Source organism: Lissotriton helveticus, chromosome 2_2, assembly GCF_964261635.1.
Source record: "Lissotriton helveticus chromosome 2_2, aLisHel1.1, whole genome shotgun sequence".
NCBI classification, from domain to species: domain Eukaryota; kingdom Metazoa; phylum Chordata; class Amphibia; order Caudata; family Salamandridae; genus Lissotriton; species Lissotriton helveticus.
This window is the reverse complement of record NC_136060.1, coordinates 194,064,174-194,084,771: the sequence shown is the minus strand read 5'-3', so window position 1 is coordinate 194,084,771 and position 20,598 is coordinate 194,064,174. Positions and strand designations below refer to the sequence as shown.

The window sequence follows — 20,598 nt, the reverse complement described above, 5'->3', positions numbered from 1 at the left end:
GTAGCAGGGACCATAGGATTACACTAAGAAGGTACTAGAACCTTCTGGAGGGTTCTGGTAGCCAGGCCAGCCTATATAAGGCCGGAACCAGGGCGGCCATTTTAGCTGTTGGTGAGGAGTGACCAGAGAGCCAGGAAGAGCCTAGCGAGGAGTGAAGCGTTAGAGTGGGGAGGCAAGCGCACTGTCAGGAGATAGTCTGACCCTATAATCAGCGTCCCTACCTTGTCGACGTAGCCCCCTGCCTACTGACTGAGCCCTGGCAGCTCTACTTTATTTATAGACTTCTGACGCCATCAACCTTCCCTTATGGGAACGTCGTAACTTGGCTAGGGAAGTTGGTTGGAACAGGTCTTGAATACATAGGGGATTGTTCCACCTACGCTCTCTCCTCCTCTGGGGTGTCCCCGCCTGAACTGTCGTCCTAAAGGTTGCGGGATAAACCCTTTCTCACCCCTTCCCTGAGGGAAGTATTGGTCGTAAGAAATTAAAACCTACCCGGTAGTGCTGGCGGGCGACATCGCCGACATCGATCTACTGCCTCTGATTCCCTGGGCCCCCCTGTGATGAGAAGTTAGCTGGGTGGACTTATTTGGGGTCAGCGGAGAAGTGAGCGAGTGGCCAGCGCTACGGAGAAGTGGGCGCAGGCGTGCAAGCTCCCGGAAGAAGGGTGCCGAGAAACTGAAGGAGGCCGGCCTGCGCAGTTCCCTCCCCCTCTGACGGACGAGAGGAGGGCAGGACATAGACTGAGAGAATCAACGAGGAAGTCGCAGCGGAGCTCCGGCCCCGCAAACTGCTCTGCATCCTGCAGTGTGGGGGTCGGAATCATACCAGAGCCGGGATCCCAGTGTATCGAGGCTCCAGCCGGAGCGTGAGTGGAGACCGGACGAGTCCCTCTTCAACGCGGTAAGACCGTGAGAGGGGAAGCGGAGCCCTGAGCCTGAATGGGCTTCGGTGTTGAAAGGAGGGAGGGGTGAGCCGCTGAACCTGTCTTCAAAGACTGCCGGGCACAGATTAACATTAGACGGAAACGGGGGCCAGTTAGTCAACAACAGGTTCTGGGGCATCTCCTCTTTGAACTGTGTTGACAATTCAATTCTCCCGACGCTACGAGTTTGTGACATCAAAAGTAACTTATCGTATCTACTAGTGGGGATTTTCACTGAAAGGCCGAATAACTGGTGAAACAGATTGGGACTGTGAGAGTTTGCGCTTCATGCCGGACCTTATGACCTGTAAGGGCTGGATGTGAATAAGAGAACAATCTGCTTGTGGAATTTCAGAGCTCCAATCTAATAATCCTTGAAAATACTGTACTACTAAGAGAATTGTTGCCTGTAACCCCAGGTTCATTATCATAGTTAGATCACTTTGTAAATGAACAAGCTGACCTGATTGAAAGGAATGTTGATGTTTGCTGAAATCTAAATCTAATAATTTTGTTTAACTAAGGTGCAGGAGTTGATAAGGAATTCTCTTTTCAGAGTGAAGGGGGAAATAGATGTCAGAAATGTTGTGATGAAACAATCCTGCTGCTAATTACATGTGACGTTATTTTATGTGCTGAAGCTAAAAGCCTATAGTAACCAAGAGGAAGCAGAGAAGTTTTATAAAGCAAGCCGTATTTTTCTAACCTTGGTGTAGTGTCTTTATTTTGGAGTGGATGGACGGTATGTTACTGAGGGGTGTGACGCAAACTTTGCATAAGTACCTGTGAGTTAGGCCTTCCCTCTTAGTGCCAAGCTACCCTATGTGACTTGGGTGTTCCCTAGGTCACACAAGCAGTATCCATTATCTACATATTTATTAGCTGCCAGTCTGATTTAAGAGCTCCGACTCAAGTCAAAAGTTTCTCAACGTACAGTATATCTGATGATGTGCTAATCTGAAATCAAAGTTGTCTAATGCAGGTTTTCCAACTTCAGCCGAAGAGGGCTCGATCCATGTCAGGTTGTTAGGATATCTACGTAAGAGAATTCTGCATAAACTTAATATAATTAGAAAAAATGTACATATGCAGTGACCTGACCTGAAGGTTCTAAATTTAAAAATAGGGTAGCAATACCGAAAATATTCTGCCCACATGACAGCTCGATTGTCTTATCATACCTGATCCACTAGTCTCCACACTCTTTGGTTATCCTGAAAACTCAACCAGGTTTCAGAAGAATCTGATCTTCTCCAGCACAGTTTTAAAATGTCAATGTTTGTTGTACGTTTATCTATTGGACCAGTTTGCGAAAAATCCCAATGTTCTACTTTTGTAATTTAGCTCCATTTTTAGTACATGGGTCAGATCTGTTTGCTGGTGCACAATTTTCTATTTTGCCTCTGTAGACAAACCTTATGTTGCCTCAAAAACCAAACTAACCACTGAAAAAGAAATTTGTCAAAGTTTCATTCACTTTTAAAATTGTGTAATATAATGTAATTTTTAGTAGCGCCTGAACACTTATGCAACCCATTATTCTGGTAGTGCATTATTATCATTATTAATTAATATTTCTATGAATGTTATTATCGTGAGAGGTAAGACGAAAATGTCAAATATACTTTTTATTGGATATGCTCTGTTTTGTACTAATTTTAATTAATTATTTTTAGGGTATATGTGTTGCCCTTTTGTCCTGGATAAAGATGGGGTTAGTGCTGCTGCTATCACTGCAGAACTTGCTTGTTATCTAGCAACAAAGAATATGACCTTGAATCAACAGCTAAGGGCCATCTACAATGAGTGAGTAATGTTGAAGTGGCTACATAAACTAAAGCACATTGAGCAGAGCAAAATTGACAGTGTTTTAAGAAAAATGCAAATTGCTTTTATGATCTATCGTCTCCAGTTGTTATATAGGAATCCGCAAAGAAGAACAGCTGTGTCTCTTGGGTTCTGCAAGCTTAGTCACAAACTATATGTGGGTTGAGACTGATTTTCTGCATCATATCCTAAGCTGTCAAAGGATGCTGCTTTGTATGCAATATTGTGTGACATTTCTTCCCCATACAGGCTCGACTGTTATAAGTTATGAAGATTTGTAATGAGCGCTATCACCTGGTAGGGGATCCTGGCACTCAGCAGGTGTGGATTAGCCTTGGGGAGGCAGGAGGGGTTATTCAAAGAGTAAAGTCTTTTTCAGCTTCTTGCGGATCTCAAGAATTGAAGAGGAGGCCCTGTGGTGTACTGGTAGGTTGTTCCACTCTTTGGGAGAAATGCAGGACAAGGCCCGCTTGTCGGATAGGTTTCTGCATATGCAATGGGGAGTGTGCATGTAAGAGTCCAGCCGAGAGGCGGTGTCTGGTAGATTTGTGAGAGGACATACAGCTATTGAGGAAAGCAGCGCCAGTGTTGTGTGCTGCTTTGTAAGTGTGAGTGAGGAGTTTGAAATGTGCTAGTTTATGAATAGGCGGCAAGTCGAACTCCTTGAGGTGTTGCGTGAAATGAATCTCTGGCTCGGCTCTACATGGTTTGTTTTCACACCCACGGGTGACACGAGTGAACTTAGTCCAATGCACCAGCACTGAATGTGAAAGACAGGTTATCAAGGGGGAGCCACGGCCAGAGACTTCAGGCCAACAGGCTCTCAGCTTCAGCCCAGAGCTAAGCTCACAATCCGGCTCCGAGCCGGAAGAACTGCCTTTCGTTCAGAAGGCGTTGACTGTTAGTACCATAACCCCTCTCCATCTCCACGACAGGCTGGAGAGAGTTGGGCTTCAAGACCCAAATAAAGTGTCTAGATTTTGGTCCACAACTGCCAGAAGGCCATGATCAGCATGCAACAAAGGACTTGGAGCCAAGTTCAAGCCAACCATTGGTGTTAAAATAGTCTCTCCAGCACCTGCCCTCAGCGCAGACAGTGTCTTCGAAACCGGCACCACATCCTGCTTTGGCTCTGAAGAGCCACTCCGCACACAACTTCCGAAAACCTTCATCGTGGTCGAAACATTCACCACACCAAGGCCCTGTTGTCCGTGAAGAAACGGTGCCTCGTCATCCACCCTCAGACAAGAAGAATTATAACGAGGCTGCCCCTGAAGGGAATAGTACTTTCCATCCTGTAAACAGAAACTAAACTTTGAGGAGGAACTTGCACAGGGAGCCCTTGCTTCACCTGGTCAGGGATCTTTACCTATGCTACGCTTTTCCTCCTCTCTCACTCCTTCTGTATGTGAATCGGAAGTTTTGGCAAACCACCATCACGCTCCCACATGAACCTGACCACCTGGTTCTCAATCCTTCTCAAGAGGTCTGTCTTACCCCATGAGAAAGTCCAACATACTGGACTTTCTCATACTGGATCAAGGCAAGACCAGACTCCTGAGCCCAAACAGCTCAATCTAGCAGTTTGACTCCTGGGGTCTTGGGTTACCTCCATATGCCTCAAGAATGCATGGACAGTCTCAAAGAAGCATGCAGGCCCACTATGCATGTCTGTGATACTGCCACATGGGAAAGGTTTGTACACTATTGCATTTCAAAATGCTTGGACTTTCTCAAACTTGCAGTTCACAATATTCTCTGCTACCTCTTTCACCTACAGAAGTCATGTATAGCCTACACCTTAATATACCTTCACGTAGCTGCTGTTGCAGCGTACATGCAGAACAGGAAATACTGTTCTTTGTTTAGGATCCCTGTCATCACGTTTTTCATGGTGGGTCTCAAACAGGTCATCCCACCTGGAGTTACTCCTGCCCAGGTCTGGAACCTTAATGTAGTTCTTACCAGACTTATGGGCCCTCCTAGCACTACACTAGTCCCTTACAGTTTCTCTCTTGGATGATTGCCTTCCTTGTATCATTACAAACCTAAGACGTGTTAGTGAGCTGCAGCCATTCACCTTGGAAGGGTATTTCTTTCAGGTCCATAATAAGATAGTCATCCTTAAGACCAATCCCAAATTTCTCCCAATGGTCATACCCCACTTCCACCTCAACCAAACTATAGAGCTCCCTATTTTTTCCCTCAACCAGACTTAGTAGCAGAAAGGGCACTTCGCAGCCTTGATGTAAAATCTTGCTAAACCTCACAAATGTCACACTCTGTCAAAGGTGAATATAGCCAGGTGAACTGTCAAGTGCAACCAAAACCGCTACCTCAAATTCAAGAGAACATTGCCTGCGCCACAAAGACCACATTCAACCCGTAAGAAAGTGGCCACTATAACTCTCATAAGTAACATCCTTATTGCTGACATTCGCAAGACAGCTACATGGTCCACTCCACTCAGATTTACTAAGATCTTGTATGTGCAAGTCATAGCTTTCCAAAAACATAGAGTTCCTCGAACTGTCTTCAGGACTTTGTTTCAAGCATCTCCACTATCTACTGGTTGATCACCGCTTAAAGAAGTACTGCTTTACAGTTTATGCAGAGCATGTGTGCCTACAGCCGCACATTATATGAATGAAAGACGTTACGTACCCTGTAAGCATTTGTTTCTAGCAGTGTGGTGCTGTACATTCACATGTGCTCACCTGCCTCGTTGGGAGCCAATGTCTGCTACGGATTTTTCTCCTTTTTTTTTTTATATATTTAACTTTGTTATACCCTGTCAAAAATGTGCATCAAAATGTCCTACATAATTCTCCATTAGTACGCTCACCCGCTGTGCCAAAAACACTCTAACAATGGAGCTCATGCCTATGCGCTTTGCCAAGTGAGGGTGGAGTCACTATACCTTTTTTTTACTTCTGTTTATTGCCATTTTCAATATATTGCAAAATACAACATTGTGACAATATTCAAAAAGACCATGTAAGTAGTAGATATAGGTCAATACCAGCATTAATCAGTTTATACCAGTCTGATCAGGTGCAACCTGCAATTCACGCTATTACTGTTTATAAACAATATCCCCTTGCTTTTACGAAGGGGGTCGCTAATCAGGGCTGTATCAGAAGAAATAATAGACAAGGATAGCCAGTGGTATAACAGTTGGGAGGGGGGTAAGGAAAAAGTAGCGATATACATAAACAAATTATGTAAGCACAAGGAAGTGACCCAACTGGGCCCCCGCCGCTGATGAGCAGTGTGAGTAGGAAATGACTGTCATCCGTGCAGGTGTGGGACTCAGGATTATACAATATATGGTACAACCTTCTAAGGTTCAGGATAGGAATGAAGCCGTTGTGGTTCCCATATATCAATGCCGGCATATGTGGGAGCAGCTGGAGAGTCAAAACCTTACTATGGATCTTGAAGTCTAGGTTCAGCATGGAAAGGGGGTGAAGTTCAGTAACCTGAACTCCCTGTGTTTGAGTCTTAGGGAGAGTGATAACCACCGCTTCAGTGGTGGACCCAAGAAGTGAGCCAAGTTGCCGGGATTCTGCATCTAGCTTTTCCAGTTGCAGGGCTAAGATCCCGGCATATGTTGCAAAATATTCAATCAGAAGGCAATCGGGCCCGGTGTTTTACCCCTCGCCAGTTCTTTTATAGCTACCCAAATTTCCTGTGCAGTCACAGGACCTCCCATAGCCTTGCAATGTTCTTGAGCTCAGGGGCAGCATACAGAATCTCAAAGTATTTAGAAAGTTCAATGGTAATGGAACAAGTAGAGTACAGAGATCAGTCATCTCCTTGCCTGAGTGTGTGATGAGGGTCCCTCTGGACCAGGTTAAATGAGCCAGGCCTATAGCCTGCCAGATTTCCCCCTTCTTCATGCGCCCTGGCAATGTATTGTTCATGGTCGTAACTGTGCAGCCATTCCAATACAGTATTATGTTCTTAAGAAATATTTTTTCTTGGTGCTGCCCGGGTAGACCGCTTTGATCTACTGGCACCAAACTTATGCTGGTTCCCAGGATTCGCACCTCTAGCTGGCGAGGCGAGGACGAAGCATTGGCTATGGCACGGCAAAGCTCTGGAACATGCTTCCTATGCACATCAAGTCTGCAAGTTCATTAGCCTTATGTAAAAAGAGTTTGAAGACATGGCTATTCCCGAACTAAGGCAAGGATCTCCAAGGCTTATTGTAGTTCCTTAGCGCCAAGACACCTCCGGGTATTCGTACGCTCAATAAATTATATTAACATAACATATTATATTTTTCTCTAGTGTCCCGGATCTCATCCAGGACTGCAGGCCTAGTGCCAAGAGCGTTATCCTAGGTGTGTAGGGTACCAAACAAAGTCTGGAGTTCCCTATTCAATTATTTTTGAATGCCCACTGTCTGACCAATAAAATGACCCCACACCACGACCATAAAGGCTTCCCATTCCCCTATACTCAAGGAAGCAAAGCCTTGATTATGAGCAAAATAGTCAGAGATTACCTCTACCAGAGAGTCACGATAACATGTGCCTTCCAGTGATGATGGGTTAAGATGCCAGGTGGGAACAAGTGGTCGGAACCCCAGCAGGACTGGGCTATGGTCGGACAATGTGTGTCACTGACACTCAGAAAAAGTGGTGGAGTGGCTAAGTCTGTGTGAACATATAAATCGGCCTATCTGGATGTGGAGTTTATTATATGGGATAAATAGGAGTAATCTTGTTCTTCCCAGTGCTGAGTCTTCCAGACATCTGCCATCACCCAACATTCCAACCAATCCCGTAGATCATCCACCAGCCTGTGAGGCGATGTTCCCTGCAGTGGGGGGGGATAAAGTGATCCATCAACACAGCCAGTACGCAATTTAAATCACCCCAGCAGCCAAATGTCAGTAAGGAGGACCGCCATATGAGTCGAGAGGGATTGAAGAAAGGTTATGGTTCGAGCATAGATACTCTCCAGTGTTATTACTCTCCCACACAATCGACCCTTGAGAAAAAAAATATCTACCTTTCTTATCTATGACCGTGCGGGTAAGCTCAAAGGGGATCCCCGCCCAAATCTATATCAAGGTTCCCCTGGCATTGGCCGAATAAGAGCTAGCGTACAGCTGGCCTCGCCATCTACGTTGCAACCAATCAATTTTGCTCCCAGCTAGGTGTGTCTCCTGTGGCATAGCCACCTGCACCCTGCCTTCCCCAATATCTCATATAATATATTGTCTCTTGGAGGCCGATCCCATCCCTCTAATATTCCAGGACATAAAGGAGAATCTCTGGCTGTGGTCTGTCATGTAGGGTTACCAGGAGCCATCGAATCTTTGTTGCCACCCAAAGCCCCCCAACTACCTTCACCTCCTACCCCATAATAGCAATGCGCTTCTGTGCAAACAGAACGAAAGTAAGAAAAGGGGAAAAAGAAAAACATGAGCAACCCACAACCATGAACTCCGCACCCCAAGGGCAGCACGGCAATGGCTGGCCGACCAAACAGTATATATTAAAGCAGAATCTGAGTGAATACCTGTCCAAATCAGCCAGCTAGGGTCTTTCAGTAAGTGGCTGACCAAGATAGATTTACCAGGCCTGTGCTGTGTAAGCGCTGCATACAATAAACAGATCACATGTCCCCTCAGCAGTCATTCACCCCCCATGTTGTAGTAATGTATTGCACTAGGAGGGGAAACGTAGAACTCTATGAACAAACGTTTTCAGGTTAAGTAATTTTTTCCTTTTTTTAAAATTTTGACAGAAGGGGGTGTCCCCCACATGACCGTGGCCGAAAGGGCCTGTCCACAAAACCTACTTATCTAGCCTTTCACTTTTTTTTCACTTTCAGGATTAAGGGGCCGATAACGATGGGGGGTGGACAAAGTCCGCCCGCCATTGCTGATGCAAAAGGGACCGCCCGCAATAGGTGCAGCGGTCCCGGAAAGCTAATTAGGATGCGGCCGCCACACTGGCGGGCGCATCATGTATGTTTATATTGTGGCGGGTGGCAGCCACAATGTAAAAACACATGTTTTACATTTGCTTGTACAACATGGCAGTGTGAGAAAGTGCCGTCTTTATTGCATTGGTATGCCCCCACTTTTTCAGAACTGCTGATGTGCTTTGACTGAGTGTGCCCTGGGTTCCTGCCAACCAGGTACCCAGGGCCTGTGTTCCTTCCCTAAAACTGTTTTGAAACTAAAACCTAATTGGCATCTCTGGCCACCTGTCAGCCCCTAGTAAATGGTACCCTAGGTGCCCAGGGCATGGTAACCAGAGAAGACCCCTGAGGGCAGCAGCACTTATTGTGCCACCCTCAGGGGCCCTGTACCCTGACACCCACACACTGCCTTTGCAGGCTGAGTGTCTGAGTACAGAACCAAACAAAGAGTCGACATGGCACACATCCCTGTGTGCCATGCCCCCAGAACCCACTACCCTGGCATACTTCAGTCACCCCTCTAGCTGGGTGCCCTCTGCCAGAGGTGTGGGCACAGGTGCATGAGCCCTGTGCCCCTACAGTACCCAGGGTCATTCCTGGGCACTAAGTGCAGTGATGCCATTAAGAGTATATGGTGCTGGGAAGTTGTCATTACGAACTCCACAGAACCATAATGGCTACACTGAAGACTGACAAGTTTGGTACCAAACTTCTCAGCACATTAAACCCGCACTGATGCCAGTGTGGGATTTAATGTAAAATGCACCAGGGGGCATCTTAGAGATGCCCCCTGAAAACCTAACCTACAATCCACGTCTGGGCTGAGTGGCTGCCACACATCATATATGTTGCTGGACCCCTGGGTAGCAGAGCCCCCGCTCTCCTGGGCCTGCAAAAATGCAAATCCTGTGCGAGGTGCTAAGTCTCCTCCCCCAGGATGGGCAGGGGGAGGCTTCAAAGGCATGCCGCCTCTGTGAGCTTCCCCAGACCATTTGCTGTACCCAGCAACCAGCCCCCACCAGTCCTGACCCCCACTCTGGCGGGAAGACTTGCGGGAAAAACTAAGTCAGGAAGGGGGGATGTCAGCCTGTGCCAACCCCACCCCTCAGGTGGGGGAGACGAGGTGAAGCACAACCCCGGGCTCCTGCCATCTTGAAGATGGGGAACCCTGATCAATCCCAGCAAGGCTCCTGCCCCCCTTCCACAGGAGAGTAGCAGGCTAGGGGGTGTACTCACCCCAGGACAGGGACCCATTGGTCCCTGTCCTTGCCCTACCTGTAACGCCCCTAAATTCAGTATTTAGGGGTTCCCTGAACCTTCCTTCCTTAGATCCCGATACGAAAAGAAGAAAGAAGATCAAGAAGAAGACCCGCCGTGCTGCTGCTAACAGGACGACAACAACTGACTTGGCCCCAGCCCTACCGGCCTGTCGATCCTGGAACCTGCTCCTGCCTAATTGCCGGCGACTCCTTGGGACAGCAACCTTGGGACACCCAGAGAACCTGCCTGCCTTGACCCTCCTAACGACTGGGACTCCCATCAGCAGAGTCTCTGCTGCATCAACCCACCTGGTGCCAGCCAGGAAGCTCCGGACCAGCCCACTCTGCACCCGCCGAGCCCGGGCCGGGCCCAACCGAACCAAGACCACAAGGACGTCCCCCCGGCGACTGGGACATGAAGTCCAGTGCCCAAAGACCCTCCTAGACGAACCAGACGACGCCTGCAGACTCAAAACCAGGGGCCACCCCAACCGCTACCAGCCGAGGGTAAGCTTTTCCGACACCCAAAGACACCCTTGCACCCGGCGCCCCGCGGCACCCTGTGCCTCCCCTTGGGATATCTACCTGTGCTCCAACATCCCAACTTACCTCTCGAAGTGCTGGTCGCCCCTGGAGAGTCTCCGTCCCCGAGCCTGCAGCCTTTGTTCCTTTTTGACCTTTCCCATTGGATAACACTGAGCGCCCGACGGCTCAAAAGCACCCTGCACCCAGCCGCCCGAGTGCCGCTGGCTGTGCCACCTTTGCCCGTTCCTACTCCCCCCTTTGCCCTGAGCAAGTGACCAGGAGCCCAGCTCCCACAGCCGCGTGGCCTGCTAGCCAGCAGCCACCAACCGAAGGCCCCCTTTCCCTCATTGGATATCATTGGGCCTAACTACCTCTGCACCCGGCCGCCCCTGTGCTGCTGGGGCTGAACCAACTGTACTTACCTGACACTGGGAGACCCCTGAGTCTATGCCCAGAACCTTAACTTCACCAGCCTAGTACTCACCTGGAAACCGGTAACTCACTTACCTGCCATTGGATAATATTGACTAACTTTGACTCGAAAAATTTTTAAGTGTGAAATTTTGGAAACTGAAAATATTCATATAAAATCACCCGAGTTCCGAATTCCGAAGTACTCACCTGTAAGCAGGGGAGAAGCCAGTACTGTACCTTGTAGCCTAGTGCTGAACCGCAAAAGTAATCCTGACCGGGCTTACTAGTAATCTGTGTTTTCTCCTTAGGAACCCATTATCTGTTTTTCTCTGAAATTTCTTCTGTCTACTTTTGAAAACTTTAAATATTCTTTAAAAATCATACGAAGTACTGAAACACAATTACCCACCTGTTTTAAGTTAAGACCCCAGTGCTGGCCCCAGGAGCTCAGTACTGGATTACAAAAGTAACGTGATCGTTCTTTACCTGTAACCTGAATTTTCTCCCATTGGATAACATTGTCAGATTTACCTTGAAAAGTTTCTAAGTGTGAACTTTTAAAACCGCTTTATATTCATGCAAATTCACTACAGTAACTAAAACGGTTTTACTAAATTGGTTTCAGTTTAGATCCCACGACTGAATCTAGGATCTAGTCCTGAAACTACAAAAGTAATCTGTGGGGTAATCAACTGTTCTTATATGCTGAAAAACCTATTGAGCTCAATGCTAAAGTGTGTTTAGACTTGTGTTGCCTTCAGAAACCCCTGTATCTATTTGTGTTCACAAACTTTATTGCTTCCTTGCAAAGTAACTACATGAGAGTATTCATGTCTAGAAAAGTATATTTTTATGCCTGTTGGTTCTAAAACTAAAACAACTATATATTTTCATATAAAAACAATTGGCCTGGAGTTCAGTCTTGGAGTGTGTGAAATCCTTTGCTTTGCACTACCCTCAGGTACTGCCTTACTGCTCGACCAAGCTACCACTTTGGAGAGTAAGGTCAGTCCTGACTTTATCCTCTGTTATACCTTTGGGGTTGGTGGACTCTATACACACTGTACTTCATTATTGTCCAGTATATATAGAGCCACTCTCTCACAGGCAGGCACAATTCGGTGCCTGCCACCTTGTACATTCAAATGTAGGGGGGTACCCCCCACATGCTGCACCCCCCCCCCAACCCATGGATCCGCAACAGGCCCCCAAAGGCATTTTCCACCTGTCTTTTTGCGGTGGGAACTCCGCCGCAAAAAAGTGGCATCCAAATGCCCACGGCGGTCCTTGTACCTGTTCCCGCAAGGTGGGCGGAAAAGGCCCGCCTTGCGGGACCACGGCGGACGGTCTTTCTGTCCGCCGAGGTACCTTTCCCCTTCCCAACGCCATCCTAATTATAGCGGTGGGAATTTTAAGGACGATGGCGGTAAAACCACAGCCAGCGGGCCTCACAGCGCGCCCGGCGGTCGCGGATTTACCGCCATCGTAATCGGCCCCTTAGTCACCAAGTACACAAATCCTGTAATAGCTGCCAAAACATTTCCCCCATTTTGTGACCAGACAATCGGGATCTGCCAATCTACTTTAAAGGGGCCAATCAGAGTATATCTGGACTCCCAACAGCCCAGTTATGTCAAACCTTTTACCAGCATTAATCCATTCATGTCCACTTGACCACCATTTTAAAAGCTAATTATTAACACTGTTTACTGGATTTGCACAAAATAACAAAAAGCATGCTTTCTGATTAAAGTTGTAACTTTTTGCCAAATTTGATGTAATTCATTTTAGCCATTTTTTCTATATTAGAGAGCTAACTTTCCTATGGGTAAGCTGGTGCTTTGATCCTAATAGCTGGCATCAGTATTACATAGTGAACTAGTAACAGCTCTTATTTTAGAGCAGCTTAAGAACTATCCACACTCTGATCATAACACATGAAATTATCTCTTCTATACATGAATATACAGGATTTGAGAGAATACCATATTTGGAGAGAAGAGAGCAGATAAAAATTCAAATTATTAATGAGAATAGACAGTCAATATAAACTTGTGAAAATATGCAAGAAATGGGACGATAAGAAACGGAATGAAATTGAGGCTTTTTAGTGTGTTCTTTATTTATAACTAAAGTCATTCAAAGTATTTGAACAATTGTCTGCAAAATGTTTATTAGAATATAAATTGAATGTTTTCTTGAAATGTTTTCTCTTCAATTATTTTCACAGTTATGGCTACCATATTACAAAGGCATCCTATTTTATCTGCTACAATCCTGTAACAATAAAAAGCTTATTTGATGATCTGAGAAATTATGAAGGCAAGAATTCATACCCAAAGTCTTGTGGCAGATTCGAGGTTTCTGGAGTTCGGGATTTGACTACAGGCTACGACAGCAGTCAGCCTGATAAAATGGCTGTAAGTATCATATGTTCTTACTCAGGAAGACGAGACCTAGATCTTTACATTGTGAAAACAAATTCTCAAATGTACTGTTAAGTTCTAGATTTTTATAGTTTCCAGTTCATGAATAGTGAATCTTCAGTTTATGCTTTCAAGAGTAGACAATAATCAACCTGTCCACTTTAGGTAATCCATATGTTGGAATATGGTGTTTTTACTCACATTATATCAGACCTAATAGAGAAGCTGAGATGGTGAGTCAGTAGAGGATGAAGAAGAAAATGTAAACTATTTAACAAACGTCAAAAAAATTGAGATCCGATCAGATGAATCTGAACATCATTCAGTAAGTTCTGGTTAGGTCAGGCCATCGAAGATTGAGCGTGTATTTTTTCTTTCCTCACTTTGGGCTTCTTCTCATGCTGGCTTGTAAGCTAGGAAGGTAAAAAATTCCAGGCAGGCAGTCTCATTTGCTGTGTGTATTCTTGTTGATGCAGGGTGATGTTGGTCTCTGAAACTCCAGAAGTTCACACTAGAAAGTATTTGTAAGTAGTTATAATTCCATTTCTCAACAGTGCTTTTATGCACCACCAGGAAGCTATGTACAGTGTTTCTGTTTAATTTTAATCTGAGACTTTTCTCATAATCTTTCAGTGTCTTTCAAAAGACTTGATTTCATCCATGTAAACTAAGACCTACGGGGGATTTGTATCTCCCAATGGGAATTCCTTTAGTAACTGAAACGTGTCCAGTGCTTCAGAGACTCATTGGGGCATCCTACTGAACTCCTTAGAATCACACTTGACAGCTGATCACTGCCTTCTGTTAGTCACCTTTGCCCATTAGGATCTCATGGTATTCTCTTTGGACATCCAGCACATCAAGGTTACTGATTGTTGAGGGTGTGATTGTTAAAGGTGTAATGCTCAATGCACAGGCACAAATCATTGCTCCTCTTCTAGAATAACCTAATCCAGAAGGTGACTACTGGGGTATTTAGACAGAATATCAAATAAAAAAATATCTCCATAACAAAATATCAAGTTTTAAATATCATGATATGGAAATATCATCAGCAAGAATTTCGGTGTTAAGAATATCGAATTTAAGGTAAGTAATATTGAATCTTAAAATATCAGTCCTAAATTTTGTTTGCAAAAATATAGTTAAAAATATCTTTTTTTAATTAGTGTTATTTAAAAAGGGTGATAGAAGTGATCCGGTGTGTTACAGACCAATGTCACTGATCGATGCAACAGCAAAGGTATTGGGCAGGGTTCTTCTTGCACGTTTAGAAGAGTGGGTATCCACCAAAGGGGTCTTGTCCAACACACGATACAGTTTTAGAAGGGGGTTGGGCGAGACCGAACAATGTCTCAACCTGTCCCTAATTGTCAGTAACCACATGAGGTCCATGAAGAGTGCTATTCACCTGGCCTTCATGGACTTATCTAGTGATTTTGATACCGTTAACCAGGACAAATTGTGGGTTATGGTGGAAGACATGGGTGTAGAAAAAGCACTAGTAACCCTTCTCCGAAGGATCGATACAAATACTAAAGTCGCCGTAAGGGAAACTCACCCAATCATCTCCACAGAGGGGGTTCGCCAAGGATGTATTTTAGCCCGTTCCTGTTTTTAATCTATACAAATGGGCTGGAAGCCTTTTTATTAAATAGGGAGCATGATTCTCGAAAATTGGTAATAAATGTGTTCCCCTGCTTCCATATGCAGATGATACAGTAGTATTGGCAAGGACAGCTTTGAGTTTGCAGAAATCCCTTGATGCTTTCACTGATTTTATGACATCCCTTGATTTAAGTTAATTTTATTAAAGCATACATAATGGTATGTGGCCCAAAAACCAAAACTTTTATTGTTCAGGGAAAGAAGACAGAAAAAGTTAGTAACTTCGCGCATTTTGCCAATTTATTTAATAATCAGATGAAATGAGAAACTCTATTAACCACTAGAACACAGCAGACAAGCAGGGCTGTGGATGCGTTATTTCGGTTTGCTTGTAAACTGGGGGCATAAACCAGTGAATTAATTAACTCTTTATAGAGCCAACTGCCTTTCTATTGACCATAAATGGGGCCTGGGTTAGAGAGTATAGTAGAAGTTAACAGCTCTAACTAGTAGAGAATACATTTATTAAGAGATAACTTATGGTACGTGAAAGTGCCCCCACATTACTTGGCCATGATGAACTGGCACACAAGTTCATAGAAGTCTGTATTGGCTGTTCCTGATTGTTTTTATGGGATAATTACTGGCTTTACAAAGACTTGGGGGCTGATTTTGATGTGCTCGGAAACTGCTCCGACTGTTGGTCTTAGCCGTTCTGACAATATCGAATTGTCAAGTTTGGATTCCCTTCTGACCGACCAAATATGATGTGGTCGGTCGGAAAGGAATCCAAACGGGCTTTCTAAATGGCTTCCGACTGACTCTGAGTGCCCGTCTGCCATTCAGAAAGGGGCCTGTAATCCCAAGTGCGCCTCTTTCTGCCCGAGGGATTAGAATATTTATTATTAACAACAGGGGGTACCCGGTAAACCAAATGGCATCTGGGTGAATATAGTAAATTACGGAAAGGAGGATGCCACGGTATTTTCTTCAGGAGGATTATTTATCGAGACAAACACTATTAATTATCTGTCTCATCACAACATGAATTGTATGGTATATATCTGTCATCAAATATAACGTTCATCCAATGGTTATTACCAACAACTAAAAGTAAGGAAAAACAACAAAAAATCTGATTTGTAATTTACTTTTAAAGATCCTTTTTCATTTTATACATCATTAGTACAAATCAGCAAACCACGCAATATTCAATCTTGTGTGGAATAACGTTCCAAAATCCAAAAACCAAGTGTCTTATTGAGGGAATAGAATGGCAGATTTCCACAGCCTTTATGTGCCGGCCTTTTTGACACCGAAAGGCTGACAGAATCCGAGTTTGGGGGCCACGGGCCGGAAGACCCATGGGTGCCAGGCCACCGGATGGAGGCTGTGCCCCCCTGTTGATCCCTGCCCCCGGTGGCAGGCATCTCAAGGTGCCTGCCCCCGTTTGCGGGGATTAACTGTACCTTTGGTCTTTACAATGAGAACATGCATTCCGTTGCGACCAAACAGTGTTCGGTCGCATCCTACTCGCTGGTTTGGGACCGCAAACAGCAGGTTGGGCGGTCCCACTTCCAGATCGATGTCGGATGGACTCTGGTCCATCCTACATCAAAATCTCCCCCTTAGAGTTTTCACGTGATGTTTTTAAGGATTGTCTGAATAGGCATAATGCTCCAAAGATCACCTGGCTCTGAGAGAAAAGTACCTAGAGATAGGCCTAGGATTCTTCTTTGAAAACGCAGCAAGAATTCCTCCAAATGCTAAGGCCATTATTAAAAAGGCGTTTCTTACTAGGGGCAACATGCATAATTATCCGCAGCAAGGCAATATGGGAGTGTCTCACCTGCCTTCTGCCCCCTACAATTTTATCAAACCTTTTCCACAGATAAGATTTTACCTAATTTAGGGGGGGATTAGGAAGTCCTGTCAACCTCATTACAATCCGACTGCCTCCAAGGCAGTTGCACTGCCTATCTCTTGTATTGCAGCGGGTGCTGCAGCACACTCCGCAGTACAAGAAATAGACAGGGAACATATCCTTGCACTTTGAGGCATGGTGCAGAGATATGTAGTGGGGGACCAAAAGCAAATTCAAGGGCAAGTGGGGCCTGCTGTGGGTCCTCAATGTCCCTTTCCATGGCGGGTGAACCACAATGAAATGGCTGGCGGGGAGGGACATCGTAATCCCTACAGCGGTGCCTGATAGGCACTGCCACTATTGCAGGGATTGCGAGGCCCTCTGACACACCGGCGGTTTAAAGAAGCCCGTCGGATGCGTGGCGGTCGGTGTTTCCAACTACCATCACACTGCCTGCCATTGTAATATGGCGGACGGGACACCTATGTACGATGGCGGTGAGACCACCACCGACGGGCTGTCGGTGGCGGTCTCACTGCAATTGTAATCGGCCCCTTGGTTCCGCCTATGCACTGTGCACTTTTTGTTAACGTTCCCTTATCGAGGAGGATGGACGGATAAGTTTACACCTTGCCCGTGTGATACCTCTTCTAGGCAAAGCACGATGCACTTCCTACTATTTTCTTCCTACTATTTTGCAGATTATATAAGTCAGTGAGAACTAGATTTCTGCTTCTATTATTGAGGAATGTTGGTCCTTGTTCATATAGTGATGGTTTTAATTATTTGCACTCACTGCCCTCCTCTGACATCTGCATTGCAGTAGCAAACTTCATAAGAGGCTCTATCGTGATTAGAAAGCGATATGAGTGAAATTTGCATAGGGTTGTCAGGGAGTGATATTGTTAATCTAGATGTCTTTTTCTTAAGGAAATAACATGGTGTTTAATTGTTGTTTGTTGAAGTTTTATGAATTGTTGTTTTTTTTATTTTTCGCTGCTGAAGATTACTGAATTGTAAATATTTTTTTGTATTGTGAAACTTTTGTATTGTGAAACCAAAATAAAGTTATTCTTGACTTGACCAGTGTTATGTGTTTTAAATGTATATGTTAAATGTCGGTGTTGTCATTTTTTTGTATAAGTATTCTTTGTTGTTTAATATGTTACATTTTTTGAAGTTATTAACCCCTTCCACGCTCGTGACGGAACCATTCCGTCATGAGCCACGGTGGGGCTGTGCTAGTGACGGAATGGTTCCATCACGGCCCTGCCACCACGCCGCAGATTTCACGCTTGCGCGGCGCGTTCTATTGAGCGGGCGAAGCCGTGACGGAACCATTCCGTCACAAGGACAGCGCCACCGCGGCTCTAGTGGCGGAGTGGTTCCGCCACGAGCATGGCGGCGCCGTGTGGCCCCCTCCAGCGCCGCGGCGGAATTACCGCCACTGCCAAGGGGTTAAATCTAATTTAATTACATTTTGTGTTTTTTAGTTCTGTAGCAGTTTGTGGGTTTATAGGGGAATAGGGTGGGAAGTAATTTAATTATAATAAATTGATTTATTTTGATTTAATATTATTTATTTAATTGATTTGTTTGTGTTAATTGTTCTTTTAATTTTTTGGGGGTACATTTTAGTTGTGGGTCTGAGGTTTATAGGGGTAAAGTTTGGGAAGTATTTTTTGTTCATTAATTGTGTAATTTTTGTTAGGTGCTGGTTCTGGAGTGATGGGGATAAAGTGGGAAGTAATTTATTTTTAATAAATAATTAGTTGTCAAGTAATTAATTGATATTTAATTGTGTTTATTATATAATAAAACATTTTAGTTGCAGGTTATGGGGTTTACAGGGGTAAAGGGTGGGAAGTAATGTATTTCTAATTAATAATTTGTTTAATAATTAATTGATAATTATGTTAATTAAATACATTGTTTTTAGGTGCAGGTTTTGGGTTTGTGGGGGCAAAGGATGGGAAGTAAATTCATTTTAATCAATGTATAATTAGTTGGTAAAATAATAGTTATTTAATTGAAAATTATTTTATTGTGTCTTTGTTTTACATTTAATTTTAGGTGCGGGTTGTGGAGATTATAGAGGTAAAGGGTGGGAAGTTAATTTTAATGAATTATAATTTGTTTTCTAATTAATAATATTTATTTGATTGTGTTAATTGTGCAATAACATTTTTTTATATTTTAGATGTGGGTTTTGTAGGGGTAAAGGGTGGGAACTAAATGAATTAAAAGCAATTTTTCTTAATGGTAATTATTAATTAAATAATTCTGTTAATTGTGTAAACAATTCCATGTTAAATGTAATGAGTGTGTTGTGTGTTTTGTGGGGGTATATTGTGGAATTACGTTAATTAAAATTAATAATATTTAATTAGTGAAAACATTTATAATATTTATATTAGTGTAAATACTTTTTTGGTGCTGGTTGTGAGTTTTGTGGTGTCATAAGGTGAGAACTAAACAAAATGTATGTAATAATATTTTTGTTAATAAATAATTTCTAAATAAAAATATTTTTGTATGAATTCTTTTTGTATTTTTATAATATTTGTAGGTATCTGTTATGTATTTAACACTCATAATTTTTATTTTTTAAGATTATATAGATTTTTATTTTATTTTTTAACATAAATATATTTTATTTACTATGTTTATAAAAGAATTTTATTTTGTTGAAGATATTTTGTTTGTTTTTAATGTTGAACCGACTGGAATGGGAATTGTAAATTTTACCCCTCCGATATCCGACACTTTCCCTACTGTTGCTCTTATTGAAGTGGAAGTAGTATATTTTACCCCGCCACAATCTAACACTTTCCCTACTATTGTACTGGCTGGAATGTGTACAGTAAATATTACCTATGCGCATCCAATGCTTTTACTACTGTTGCATTTATTCGAGGGAGTTTTGTAAATTTTAACCAGTTTTGTTATTTTTGTAGTGTGTGACTTGGGAGTAGTACCTTTTTTATATAATTATTGATATAGTTTGTGTATTTTGGTATACATTGTAGTGGGAATGGTATATATATTACATTTTATAATTTATTTTATGCTGTTATAAAATGTATTATGTTTTTGTTCAAAGTTATAATATGTTTAATTGTTTCATGTGTAAAATATTTTGCACTGAATGCAAACAATGTTAAGTTTAATGTTTTTATTTAATTAGAACAGATTTATTTTAAAAGATTTCATGTTAATGGTATATGTGTATATATATAAATATATATATATTTGTTTTTATATTATTTTTAAACTATAATATAAATTAAAATGATTAGTTTAGCTTTTTTGTAAGTAGATATATATATATATGTATATATATATATATATTAATTGTATATGTTTAACTTTTACATTCTTTCAATTAAAGTTACTATTTGTTATAGTTAATATTTATTATTTTATTATATATATATTTAAAAATCGATATTTAATACAACTGTAATAATGACATTGATTAATTTTTTCCAATATTTTTCTACATACGATTATAAAGATATGATGACAATATTTTTGTCCTCAATTTTTGAACCTGATATTTTTGTAACTCCATATTTGCAGGGTCAATATTCTGTCAGTGAACCAATGGAGGACACTACTTAGTTTTCAGACCTTTTAGGTGTTTTGTTTAATCTTTGTCATCTGGACATTAGTCTGAAATGGTGTCTTCGAGGAAAATCCTTTGATTGAACAATCAGTTCTCTCCTATAACCAATTACAAATCAGAAACCCATCAGTCTTTTAGCCAAACTTATAGTGCAGACGCTCTAACAAAATGTTAGCATC

At 43.1% G+C, this 20,598-nt stretch overlaps 1 protein-coding gene across 1 annotated transcript in view; it reads left to right on the top strand.

Moving 5' to 3' along the window:
* PGM2 (phosphoglucomutase 2) overlaps positions 1 to 20,598 on the top strand; it is a 368,921-nt gene that overhangs the window by 293,098 nt on the left and 55,225 nt on the right. The window contains exons 11-12 of the mRNA XM_078678353.1: positions 2,602 to 2,731; positions 13,124 to 13,313. Coding sequence (XP_078534479.1) covers positions 2,602 to 2,731; positions 13,124 to 13,313 — 320 coding nt within the window. The remainder of the gene's footprint in view (positions 1 to 2,601; positions 2,732 to 13,123; positions 13,314 to 20,598) is intronic.